Source organism: Esox lucius, chromosome 3, assembly GCF_011004845.1.
Source record: "Esox lucius isolate fEsoLuc1 chromosome 3, fEsoLuc1.pri, whole genome shotgun sequence".
Classification (NCBI taxonomy): Eukaryota; Metazoa; Chordata; class Actinopteri; order Esociformes; family Esocidae; genus Esox; species Esox lucius.
In genome coordinates this window covers 18,115,238-18,128,925 of record NC_047571.1, presented here as the reverse complement: position 1 = coordinate 18,128,925, position 13,688 = coordinate 18,115,238, and the positions used below count along the sequence as shown (strand labels likewise).

The following is a 13,688-nucleotide window of genomic DNA, read 5'->3' as shown; positions in this document are numbered from 1 at the left end:
ACATCTGACTGATTCAGAGGAAAACTGGGTGAAAGTGTTGTGGTCAGATGATACCAAAATCGAGCTCTTTGGCATCAACTCAACTCGCCGTGTTTGGAGGAGCAGGAATGCTGCCTATGACCCCAAGAACACCATCCCCACCATCAAACATGGAGGTGGAAACATTATGCTTTGGGAGTGTTTTTCTGCTAAGGGGACAGGACAGCTTCACCACATCAAAGGGATGATGGAAGCCCCATGTACCGTCAAATCTTGGGTGAGAACCTCCTTCCCTCAGCCAGGGCATTGAAAATGGGTCGTGGATGGGTATTCCAGCATGACAATGACCCAAAACACACAGCCAAGGCAACAAAGGAGTGGTTCAAGAAGAAGCACATTAAGGTCCTGGAGTGGCCTAGCCAGTCACCAGACCTTAATCCCATAGCAAATCTGTGGAGGGAGCTGAAGGTTCGAGCTGACAAATGTCAGCCTCGAAACCTTAATGACTTGGAAAAGATCTGCAAAGAGGAGTGGGACAAAATCCCTCCTGAGATGTGTGCAAACTTGGTGGCCAACTACAAGAAACATCTGACCTCTGTGATTGCCAACAAGGGTTTTGCCACCAGTTACTAAGTCATGTTTTGCAGAGGGGTCGAATACTTATTTCACTAATTAAAATGCAAATCAATGTATACAATTTTTGACATGCATTTTGTAGCATTTTTTTTGTTATTCTGTCTCTCATTCAAATAAAATAAAATAAAATAAACAAACCATTAAAATGATAGACTGATCATTTCTTTGTCAGTGGGCAAACGTACAAAATCAGCAGGGGATCAAAAAAAATATTTTCCATATATATATATATGGATGTGTGTATATTATTGGTCCTATATATATATGGATGTGTGTATATTATTGGTCCTATATTTGACTTTGAAATTCAGAATGTGTGAGAAAGGAAGAGAGGAATTGCCTCTCAGAACCTTTAAACATGACCTTAAACCTAAGAGATTCTATGACCTCTAGCCAGAAACGCCAAAGTCACTGACCTCTCCAGCAATGTGTTGACCATCTTCTCGAAGGCGTCGTCACAGCGCAGGATCGGGCTGGCAACCCCCCACTGCAGGGACCTGCTGTAGCTCCTCAGGCCAAAGTACACCTGCTCCTTAGGAGACAGCTCCCCCTAGGGTTCACATGCAGAAGCAACAGCTGCTGTTTAAGAAAATTTACTTTTTGCTGTCTTCCTTTTTGTCTACTTACATTTGGCTTTTGAGTAGTGGAACAATCTCAGATTGTGTAGGTTTTAGTAGCAAGCTCTGTGATACCAGAGTGTGCTTGTTAACCTAAATTGGATACAGTGGCTCTTGTTATAAAAAAATTTAACAACCCTTTTCACTAACATCCTTTTATCCAATCTGTAGTCATATTTTCAAAACTCTATACACAATTAGCACAACATCTTTCTGTTGTAGACCATATCATTAACACTAAAATGCTCTTTACATACAAGCTTACCCAATACTACAATTATGGATCTTGTCTTATTTACAAATGCTTGCACACAGCATGCCAGAAATGAAACATTCAAAACCTTGAATATAAGGTTGTCCCTATATCTGCAACAACAGCTTTAAAGCTATATTGAAATAGCTGATAAGCATTTATGAATGAACAGATCAATAAAACATAGCTGATTTACTGTAAATGTGTTTTATTTTTACACATTTGGAATCAAAGGCCATATATGTTGTATTATTTGTTGATCCTTGGCAGAATGATGTCCTGTTGGTAATACAACCTTTACTGCAGCAAATCTGTCAATTTTTTCTTTTACTGGACATTCTATAAAGTACAGATGACTCATTCACTTTTAGATACTAAGTTGCCAAAAACTTGCCAAAAAAACCGGACTGCCAGGCCCAAAGGCTTCATAGCTGTCACTAGGTTTTTTCTTATTTCTTCACTGTTCTGTATTTGGTTTTATATTCTTAATGGTTTTTATTTTTTCTTATTTCTGTAACAGTACCTCTGTCAAATGGATATTTAAATTGTTTTTATGTAAAGCACTTTGAATGACCATTGTGTATGAAATGTGCTATATAAATAAAATTGCCTTGCCTTGCCTAGTCAAAGTCCTCCAGGTTGTGTTGCGGATCAAGTAGCTGATGATACTTGATGATTTCAGCTGCCATTCGGCTGACCCCAAGCCCCAAATGTCCCTGTTCTTGTCAATCTGGCTGTGGTTTTGACTATGATCATGTTTTATAGACTCTGGACATAGCCCACATACATTTATTAATGATTACAATTTGTACTATTGAAATGTTCACTCAGCACAGCCAGAAGAGGTCTGGCTACCCCTCAGAGCCTGGTTCTTTATATGTTTCTCCTAGCCACTGCCCGTCAACTCAGTTGTTTCACGCTCTTTGGGGTTTCAGGCTAGGCGTTTTGTAAAAGCACTTTGTGACAACTGCTGATGTAAAAAGGCCTTTATAAAATAAATGTGATTGATTGATTGAAAAATGCCCACATTCGACACACCCAAAAACATTTAGAGTGGTTTACAGTAAAAGGAAACAGAATTATAAAAAACAATGGACTTCATATTGTCTAGAACTGAAACATGCCATCAACTGTTAGTATTTTGAAAGTTGTTGCGCTGTGATCGACTATACGACCTCTTGTATAGAAAACGTGCTAGTTTTGCATTTTGAAATGTAGAATTGGCATTAAATGAACAAAATGTGGTTTTGAGCAGAACATTTGCTATTTGGCTAATTGTGTGATGTTTGAGGGTTGCTGCATGAAGAGTTTAGGAAAAGTATCTTTAGTATAGGTAAACGCTTGTAAGCAGTTCTTAAAAACAGTCTGCTGCAAAATGACAAAAAGGTCAATGCAATAGTGACTAGGTGCCACCAGATGGCGTGAGGAGCCACTGGTGGAGGGCCACTCACCAGGCAGTGGTTGGCAGGCCAGTGCACCTCATTGTGGACACTGATGCGGGACTGTCGCGTCTGTAGGGTGAAGGGGAAGCAGCTGACCTGTAGCACCAGCAGGTTCATGGCCTCCAGGACCTCCTGGCAGTTGACCACCCTATCAGCCAGACCCTGAAGCTCCCCGTTGCACACCGAGCCTGACAGCGCGCTGTGGAGGGAGACAGGAAGATGGAGGTGTTGAAAAGGTGGAGAGCGGAGCAGGACAAGGTCATGGCATTTCACTAGCTGATACTGTCCCTGACTGGCACTGTGTAGGGAGGGGAAACCAAAACGAATTTGGAGGAGAGTTGTTCTAAGTTTATTTCTACACAGAAGACTCAGATCTTCTCTGTCTTGGCATAGGCTGGTTTGTTTTCACAGTGCAGCCCAAGCACAGACCCTCTAGCCAAAGCAAAGTTTTTAAAACCACATCTTTCAGAACCAGCTGCATCAGCAGCGCAAAATGGAGTGAACTCAAAAGTGTGTGAATGTGTGTGAAAACATGTGTTCACACAATATTAACCTGGTGGAGGACAGCGTTCTTTTATCTTTAATGTCCGCAAAAGAAAAAAGAAATTCTCGAGCTTAGGGATTCATTTTAGACAAAAATGTACAGTACAACTGGGGTTTGGGTTAATGAAGACCGGATTTTGAATAAGAATAACCTTTGCCCACCCAAGTATATTCCTAAAACATGTGTGTTTGTCTGCTTTACCTGGTAAGGTCCACATGGGAGTTGTCGTGGATGAGGACAAACAGAGTGTAAGGGTTCTGTTTAACCTTCCTCATGAAGGCCTCCATCTTGGCATGAACGTCTCCATCCAGTCGCACCACATACTTGTCAGACCTCTGGTGGGCTGAGGAAGCATCCTCTATACCCAGGTCCACCAGCACACCTGTTACACACAGGCACAAAAACATAACTACAAGTCCAACAATCGCCAGCAAGACATCAGCGGTGATAGTCATGACACTCCCCAACCACAGCCTTCAAATTCTAATGTCCCCCTCATGAGTACCAGATTGTCGGATGCGTTGAGCGGTCTGGTTCACAAGGACGTGCGAGGGAGGAACTAGAACCAGGAAGTCCACCTTGCAGAAGCGTCCGAGGTCCAGACTCTGGGAGCCTGAGTCGGCTATAGAGCACACCTGGGAGAGCAGGCTCCTGGCTACGCTCAGTTGGGGAGGGTGGATCTGAAACACCTCACTCAGCAGCTCTGTTGGGGAGGGGGGACACACACCTGTCAGCAGGAAACTCAGAGCCACACAGGGCTTGTTATTACATCCATCCGTGTTCTCAATTGACCTACATGTCTACCTTGGGAACCTCATTGCTGCTATCCCTGCACTTCAGCTGCACATGCTACCCTACACCTCCAATTTGCCCAGAATTGCTATTTGTACTTGCATTTGCCTTATTGCACAACTATTCATTCCCACTTGCACATACATATACATAAAATGTTATACACATTTTCTGCCCTCCCCTATTTGCCTTCATTGCTCATTTAGTATTGCCATTTTGCACTGTATTTGCCTTCAGTGTACATCTACACATCCCGCTTGTAACATACACTTTATTTAATACTTGTAATTGCCCCGCCCTCCTCCATTTGCACTTCCGTTTAGATGATAACTGCATTTTGTTGTTCAGTGACAATAAAGCTGAACCCAATCAAATCTAAAATTCTCATCCAATCAGAAAGAGGAGAGGGGGGGAAAGAGGAAGGGGTCAGACAGAGGCTGTGGCTCACCTGACTCAGACGCCGGCACCATACTGGCTGCCTCCTGGGAGTGGATGTGGTCGGTGACGTCCCCCTGGAAAGGCTGGATGACCTGGCCCTTCCGGCGTCGCTGGTAACGCAACAGCTGTTTGTCTAGGTTGTCCCCTGCAAACAAACAACACCACAGGGCACCGGTCAGCGACATGTGACCACAGGCAGGAACAGAAACACACACAGCCTTCTCATCGAATATTGATGCATCTGTCTTTTTGTCTACAATATCCCATTTCGGTCGAGTGATCGACTGACTTTCACTCCATGGTATGGCTAAATAAAGCAGTATGAGTGGACAAATTTTTTTCTTCATGTTTTTTTAGATTTTCCTGGATTTGTTTGATTCATTCACTGGACGTCCAAAGCAACAATATTTCCTCCACAAAAAGAACAAGACAAAATAGCGTATAAACGACCTTTGAGTGTTTTCCGTTGATATGGAGTCCCCAGGCGTCTACTATACTCACCTAGAGAGGTGGTTTTGAAGTGAGACGCCAGGACACTGACTTTCCCCGTTATAAGCTCGTAACTGATCTCCTTTAGAAACTCATTGGTGGTGAGCATCCCCTCAGCTAGCGCCCGCGCCTGATATTTTCCTGGAAGACACATACATTCAAATATTACAGTGTATAGTATTCTGTAATTAACGGAAAATATATACTAGACTCTGTAGATTCCCTCCATTGGGTCTAGCACTTACAGATATGTAGTGCCTGCTATAGAACTGCGCAGTACACTGTAGAACATTATAAAGAGGGTGCGTTGAATCCTGAATGCTGATTGTCTGACAGTTGTGCTAGACCATATATGATGGGTATGACGTGATATTACGTATTACAACTCCACAGAACCCAGCCCCACCCAATTACAGGTTATGGACAATTGGCGCTTTTAGTATTGGTCCAGTGAAAATATCCAAATAGGATAGCAAATACAGTAAATAATGAATAAGGAGAATAAAAGCTAACAGTGCAGTAATGCAGTACGGACAATGTGGGAACACTCACCCAGCACCAGCACACAGAACTCATTGCCAGTCATCTTGGAGGCACACACAATAACCAAATAGGTGGGCAGGCACCGCTGGTGGGGTGGCCCGTCGCACAGCGACCGCAGGGACTCGGAGATGCCCTCGCCCAGGGAGTTGTGGCTGACCAGAACCTGGACACTGCCCCCAGACACGCTGGCCTCCAGGCGGGCCAGCCAAGGCAGCTGAGCTGGGGAGATGGACGGCCCCTCCGGACAAACCAACATGGCCTTCAGCACGATCTGCTCAAACTCCTCCCTCAGCGGAATCTGCTCCGGACCTGGGAGGAAAGGAGGAGGGTGACGTTCTTTGCAGGGGAACGGTGCACCCCGGTTGGTACAGTGCGAAACAAGGCGATCGAGTCTAGGGCCACATTTGGAGTGACCGGAGTTCATCGGCGTTGATGGAGCACCCGGTAACGGGCGTTTTGAGGCTTTTACCTAAGCGTGCCAGGTACTGGAGGGTGAGGAGGATCATGGTGTCCACACTCAGCAGCTGGCTGCTGGTCAGGCCCAGGCCGGCCAGTGTCTTCTCAGTCAGCTGGCTGCCCTTAAAGCAGCTGACCAGCAGAGGGCTCACCACGATGTCCCCCACGTTCCCATAGAAGTACGGCAAGGTGCCGAGCCCTGCAAAAAACACCCAACCCTTCGTCAGAGTGCAGCCAGGAACCCCATTTTCATTCTCACTCGAAACGTCACAGAATGTCGGTTTGAAACCCGGCAGAGTATAGCAGTTAGTCTGTTTCTACCAATGAGGACGACTGGGCGGACTCCTGAGGTGCTGAGGAGGTTGTCGGGGACTACGACGGTTTCCCCGGCGGTGACAGGTTGAGGCTGGACGAGACCCGCTACCAACGGCTGAGGAGTGGGCAGGGTCAGAACAGGGCCTGATGACAGACAGACAGACCACGTCGGACCACGGAGAGCAAACAGATGCACGTCGAGCAGACACATTCACTAAGTAACACTTCAGGGCACAAACTCTCCTTTTGAATATAAAATACATTGGAGTATACTATTTACAACCTTTGAATAAGACCCCATATACTGTATGAAAGGACATACATTATATAACCACGCGTCTTCTTGCAGCTTCTTTCTAGTCCTGCTCTAACTAATGTAGCTATCTGCACCAGAGTCCAGGTGATGCTGAATGAATCAGCCTTGGCAACACGGAATGTCAAGGACCTGGCCGCATCTATCCAGGACACAATGGGCTTTGGCTTAAGCAATCAGTGGTGGGGTGATACACAAGGAAACCAATAAATATGACGAAAAGCTGAGGACCAGACCTGTGGGGCAGACGATGGGTCGAATGGCGGGCACCGGGACAGCTGTGGGGGGGACTGGGACCGTGGAGCTGGGGTGCCAACCGCGGTGGCGCTTCTTCGGTGGACCTGAGGTCATGGCAGAGGAAACTGGGCAGGAAAACCACAGATACATACGAGTGAATGACTATCGTAACCGCTGAACACATACAGTCTGGGGCACTCAAATATTTCACCAATTCTGCAGCGGGATTTGTTTAGTTAATTCATGTACTATGATTAATATATACTGTATGTTCTCCCACGTATTTCAGAAATGGTGATCCATAATAAAAAGACAGAGAACATTTGGAGTCACAGCAGGCACAGATGTATTGTAACAGAAAAGAGAAAACATAATTCACAAAACCAGTGAGCAGAACACGGTTCTCACCAGTGCTGTCTCCTGGGTCAGAGGTTCTGTACCCCTGTCCCTGAGCTCCCAGCGACACCTGGGAGGGGCTCAGTAAGGTGGGGCGGCCGTCTGCGCCCAGTCCGTTGGTCGGTCCGTTCACTCTCAGAGCCGTGGGCACTGCACATACATAAACACACTGTGTTACACCACAATACATTTTAGATTATTTATTGCTAAATAGACGGTTTGGTATCCTTTTCATATTCTATTGAGCGATGATATCAGTGTATTTATTTTCACTATTATAGTACATAAACAAATATGAGGTGTACGCATTTCATCATTAAAAAAGAAAACAGATGAAAGACATCTATAAAGACTGTACAACAGGCGGAATGATTTGGCCAGCTGAACACTGAGCTATTGATTTCCTATTGCCATTGAACTAATTGGGCAGATTCCAATCTCAGAATTACTGTGTGGGCATTTACAGCAACACATTGATTGGTATGTGCAGCCCAGGCCCGTCGAACTCGCAACCTTGAAAAACAAGCTATTGGACTGCCAAGCTTGAAAATGAATTCCAGGGATTTTCTCCTCAGTGTTGATGAGATGTGTGTGTAATTAGAAGGAGAAGCTAATCTACACAAAACAGCTCTGGCCAATGCTTGGAAATGTAAACAAGCATGTTTCCAGGCCACAACTCCTTCTCCTACTCAGATAATGGGAAATAATAAAATGGATGGTCAGGTTTTTTCTGATCCTTAGAAATACCTAGGCTGAAGTTTATTTCATATGTGACATTCGGGACATAACGGTTTTTTCTGGTCCTGCAGTGTTATCTAAAAAAACGAGTTAGCAGGATGGGGCAAAATAGCCTTGACATCACACACACTAAAAGAACAGAGCAGTCCTGTACCAACCCATCACCACACCCTCCCACTCAGTAAATAGAAAATACACTTGAATTTGGAGTTGAAATAATATTACTAGATATTACTGACCTATAACGTAACATGGTGCTTTAAATCTGAAGTTGTGAGGGAAAATTCACTGATGTAGTTTTAATGTCTCATTAAATTAACACAATTTCAGAAACAGTGGTGGTGGAAGAGAAGAAGAGCTGAACCTATTGGTAGAGTCTTGCCCCCAGGTGTCGATGCCAGAGGCTTTAGGAAGCTGCAGTCTGGCGCCAGGTCCTGGGCTGTGAAGAAGGAGCCAGAGGGAGTCCTGGTGGGAGGGGAATCTGGAGGGCGATGAGACCCCAGGCTGGTTAATTACCTTAACTAAATACTTACAGAAAGAATGACTCAATTCAGTTTTTCCATTCGCTAAAGTGAACTATAACTTTAACCAAACAGTTCTAGGTAAACAAACACAGACTGTCCAGCTAGAGTCAAATCTCTGCCCTTCTCTCTGGGTCATATTGACCTCTCTGAGAGCAGGATATTGCTCAAGGTTAGTCAGGTCATGCCAGTACAGCGTATCAGCACAGATGTCTAACACATCAGTTAGATCAGCAGTTCCCAAACTTTAAGCCAAGACACACTGGAGGCTTTTTCTTTGGTGCACTGCAATAATTACGGTTTAACTTTTTTACTTTTTGGAATGGAAAAAACTGCTAGACACTATTTGGGGTATTTTCCAGTCTCTCTACAATACATGATTAGAAGTGATTGAAGGTGTTTCAGAAGACAATGCATCACTGTAGTCATTTCCATGGTAGTAAGTCAAACCAAAGATGGGAAATCATAGCTTTCAGCCGACACCCTGTATACAACGATAGGGGTTACCGTTCTCAAACTGAATTGAACTGAACAATTGAAAAAATGTCAATAAATTTTTTTTTAAAACCCCTATGTGAAATCCTACACTAACAGAGACCCAAACACACGATGAATGGAACCAATATCGAGGGCCATGTTGGTGCCCTACCTGAAAAGGAGAAGGGCGAGGAGTTATGGCCATTGGTGCCTCCATTCTCCTTGCTGCTCATGGAGGAGGAGGAGCTGGGCTTGGAGGTGGATGCACTGTTGCTGGAGAACTGGCGCGTCTTACAGTCTGGGGATAAGGAGGGGAGAAATACATACATTTTCTTTACATTCCTTGAAAAAGCAGTGAATTATCAGTGAATCATTTGATAATCTATGTTGAATGCAGAAGGAAGCTTATTTGGTAATTGCAAGGTGGATATTTTGAATCCCCTAGCTGACAAGTAACAATCTGTTGATGTTCGTTTCCTAACTTGGTACCTATCTCAAATTGCTTCACGGTTGCCTTTGATAAAGAACGACCCTGGCTTTGACCCCACTCTCTGTGGCTTTGCTCATTTCCAATTCACACACATGCTAATGCACAACCGTTTATGTTTGAAAGAGCTCTCTGCTTCCACCTGTAGAGCCAAACAACCAAGACTAACTACTTTGACATTCAGGCTGACAACCGTAAGGTGCATGATTTCTTTTTATACCACCAAAACTAATTTTGGCACCATTATTTGCATGAAGTCCAACGCATTCAACAGCCAGAGTGTTAAGAGTGGAAAAGTCCGAAAACGATGTGGAATATTTTGGTTCTATACAGAATTTTCATACCTTTCTTCATATCTGAAATATCAATAATGCAGTTGCATTTAGCTTCATAAGCTTCAATGGGACCTTGTTGTATTTAACACAAATCTCAATTTTCTTAAGAAACAAACACAAAATAATGTTTATGTACATTTTGAACTACAGCCGTTTTAAACTTGCATTAAATATCCATATAACACCGCTCTTTAACAGTTAAGCTACAAACACCACCCCAATGTTAAACTGTGCAGGTCAACTGAAAAAAGATCAGGGTCACTCAACCCTCTCCCCCAGGATGCACCAGGCATTTACATTTGTGTTATAGCCCTGAATGTCTTTCTTGTTATTATTATTCTTAGTTTTACAAGATATTCATACAAAACGCCACTTCATTCTATTAGGCTACTATATGATGACCAGAGGTTCCACTTTTCTAGGGACCGTCCTCATTACTGACATCAGAAATAAAAAATGTCAAATCAAAGCTAATATTTCAACACTCTGATGACAGTTTTGGTTTTCAGCATCTCCTAATCGCAGACAGATTTAAACTTGGGACACGTCATGATGTCTGAACCTACAATCTTTGAGTACAATTAAACAAAAAGTGTTAACAAAAAAGAATAAAGGCACACTGTGAGACATTTCACCTTTCCAGCAGATGAGAGGTCCTTTGCACAGAGCACCGTGAGAGTTCTTCACCAGATAGTATTTTAAGTGCTTCTGCTTCTTGGGCTGCGTGGCCAGTTTCAAGTTGATGTGGTTGGAGAACTCAGTAAAGTACCGGAACCCCTTCTCCCCACACCCCACACAGTTACCTGAAAACCCTGCAGAAACCACGACACAGAGAACAAAATGAATGCATAGTTATAAATTATAAGGACACATTATAGTCTTATGTAACTTTGCCATCACTTAACATTTCAGAACCAGGATTTAATTAACCTACTGAATATTGCATTAAATAAGACGCATTACAGGTTCATCAAATGCTGAATGCACCATGAAATGGGGAAAAAAATACTAGCAATCTTCAATAAGGCGGTAGGAAAAATGTATCATTTCAGATGACTCATCCAAGCTGAGAGCTGAATAATAACCAAAAATTGCTATGTCTCTCTACCTCAGTATATCAGGTCAAAGTGTCTAAAATAGTGCCTTTATTTTTGAGTCTTACAAGAAATTACCTATACGGAAACTCAAGACTCGATTTATAGTATTAGGTCACTGACAAATGACAGACTGACCTAAAAGTGCATTTTTCCCATTCTCATCAGGCAGAAAGCGCCGGTCCACGGCACACACCAGAATGTGCTCTGGGATACTGGGGGACTTGGCACCGACAAGCTCGAACCCAGCTGGAACTTCGATTGGCTCCGTTGCCATGGAGACCAGACGTAGGTCCTTACCGGCCTGACAGAAACCTGAGGAAAATCGAGACAACATCAGTCAGGAGTACACAAACAGACACAGAGAGAGAGGGAGAGAGAAAGACTTTCCTTAACAAAGCCCTCATTTGCATGAACCTAAAGAAGAGCCTAACATTAACAACCGACCTAACATTGAGAAAACAGAAAGAACTATTTGACACACCAGGAGGAATCATACAGAAAACAAAGCAAATTGGAATGCTACCAATATTCACCGCCTATTGGAGCATCCTGGAATGGACACACCCTTGAATAGAGGCCAGGGTGTAGCGATGCACTGACACTCAAGAGGCCCCATACTATAGGTTTTATTTTGCCAGAGATCTGAATCCAAAGGCTTTTGTCTTTTGAGAAAAATACCATCCATTGTGCAGCAGCCGTCTGGCGTTGGGCCCTGCAGGTAGGGCAGCGGGGGGGTGCTGCTGTCAGAGTCATCCTCCTCCTCCAGGTCCTCCAGCTGGGTGGAGGTCCGGCCCATCAACAGATCCTGACCCGGAGGCTCGGCGCAGGGTAGGGACAGGTCCATCTTGGGCTTTATGTCTGTCCCCATAACACACAAATGACCACATAGGATAAGCTCCCCATAACTATGTACATTCACCTATTCTCTTAATGTGATGTCAGACAAAGAGAGGATGACTGGCCATTTTGCAAATCTTTTTTTCAAGGGAAGGATGAACCCCTAACACATAACCCAACCCCATCCAGGTCGACCTCTCTTTAAGAGAACAAAATTAGTGAGATAATTTGGATTTGCTGTGTGGTGATAACATAATGCCATTCGACTACTTATCATTAGTATAATGATGTGTTTCTGTCTTCAGTGACCCAGATAGCGAATGTTTTTATACATGACCACCTAAATTAGGAAAAATGAGCAGACAGACAGACAGACACACAGACACAGATAGACAGACACACAGACACAGACACACAGACAGACAGACAGACACACAGTCACGCAGACAGACAGACACACAGACAGACAGACACACATACACACAGACACAGACAGACAGACACACAGTCACACAGACAGACAGACACACAGACAGACAGACACACATACACACAGACACAGACAGACAGACAGACAGACAGATACACAGACACACAGACAGACAGACACAGACAGACACACAGACACACAGACACACAGACAGACACAGACAGACATAGACAGACAGACACACAGACAGACAGACAGACACACAGACACAGACAGACAGACACAGACAGAAACACAGACACAGACAGATACACAGACAGACACACAGACAGACACAAAGACAGACACACAGACAGACAGACAGACAGACACACTTACCCTCCATGTTGCCAGGATACTGGTCAGGCTCCAGGTACAGCTGGGTGAAAATGGGCTGTGGGTCGCCACTGCTCGATCGTAGAGAAGCTTCAATGGAGTTATGGAGGGCCTCCTCGAAGCGAGCAGACTTCAGCTGCCCTGCGTATGAATTCCCCATAACCTGAAATGAGAGGAAAGCATTACTGTAATGGGAAATTGTAATTCATACAGTCGTGCCAGACTTGAGTCACCTACAAGGTGAGTTAATGGAAACTATAACCTCCTATTATACTGATAGGTTGGAGACTATCAGAAAGAGTGGTTGTAATGACAATCATCTAATTGGGATTCCATTTGTTGCATTGAGACAGACACTCAAGGGGAATGGCAGATCACACTCATTCATGATGGAGCCGTATATCTTAAAGTAATCCCTAGTAAACCATTCTAATTTAAAATGTATTGGAGACAGACATGTCCTTTCTTTTTACTCTGCATACATGGCAGTGAACCTAAGTACAGTTAATAATTACTAGAGTTACAAGACAAGTACAAATGATCAAAAACAAATTAATTATGAGAAAAATGTAATTGACATCGAGGTGAATAATTGTATTGTTGTTTTTAGGCTAGATGCTGAATTGCATGTAGAAATACAAATATTAATACTACAATTGTGATCAGGGAGAAGCAGAGAAGAATGTATTGAGAGTGGTGGTGTTGATGGTGAAGGTAGCCAATCAGCAACCCTCCGCAGGGTTAAAGAAAAACGTTAACAGAAAATACTATTTGCAGCTACAAGCTTTTGTTAAGACCAAATATACAACCCCGTTTCCAAAAAGGTTGGGACGCTGCAAAAATTTAAATAAAAACAGAATGTAATGGTGTGCAAATCCTATAAACCCTATATTCAATAGAAAATTGTAAAAAGACAACATTTTGTAGTTTTTTGAAAAATA

At 43.6% G+C, this 13,688-nt stretch overlaps 1 protein-coding gene across 4 annotated transcripts in view; it reads right to left on the bottom strand.

Annotated features, from left to right (window-relative positions):
- The window catches only part of greb1l (GREB1 like retinoic acid receptor coactivator), a 55,995-nt gene that overhangs the window by 11,466 nt on the left and 30,841 nt on the right, over window positions 1-13,688 (bottom strand). For all 4 annotated transcript variants that reach the window (XM_020045516.3, XM_010886484.4, XM_029118766.2 and 1 more), the window contains 17 exons: window positions 12,751-12,910; window positions 11,784-11,963; window positions 11,241-11,417; window positions 10,644-10,820; window positions 9,359-9,484; window positions 8,553-8,669; window positions 7,463-7,600; window positions 7,054-7,179; window positions 6,511-6,648; window positions 6,203-6,388; window positions 5,743-6,042; window positions 5,203-5,331; window positions 4,712-4,846; window positions 3,977-4,174; window positions 3,673-3,853; window positions 2,937-3,126; window positions 1,032-1,165 (listed from right to left, as the gene is read on the bottom strand). In XM_020045516.3, coding sequence (XP_019901075.2) covers window positions 1,032-1,165; window positions 2,937-3,126; window positions 3,673-3,853; window positions 3,977-4,174; window positions 4,712-4,846; window positions 5,203-5,331; window positions 5,743-6,042; window positions 6,203-6,388; window positions 6,511-6,648; window positions 7,054-7,179; window positions 7,463-7,600; window positions 8,553-8,669; window positions 9,359-9,484; window positions 10,644-10,820; window positions 11,241-11,417; window positions 11,784-11,963; window positions 12,751-12,910 — 2,792 coding nt within the window. The remainder of the gene's footprint in view (window positions 1-1,031; window positions 1,166-2,936; window positions 3,127-3,672; window positions 3,854-3,976; window positions 4,175-4,711; window positions 4,847-5,202; window positions 5,332-5,742; window positions 6,043-6,202; window positions 6,389-6,510; window positions 6,649-7,053; window positions 7,180-7,462; window positions 7,601-8,552; window positions 8,670-9,358; window positions 9,485-10,643; window positions 10,821-11,240; window positions 11,418-11,783; window positions 11,964-12,750; window positions 12,911-13,688) is intronic.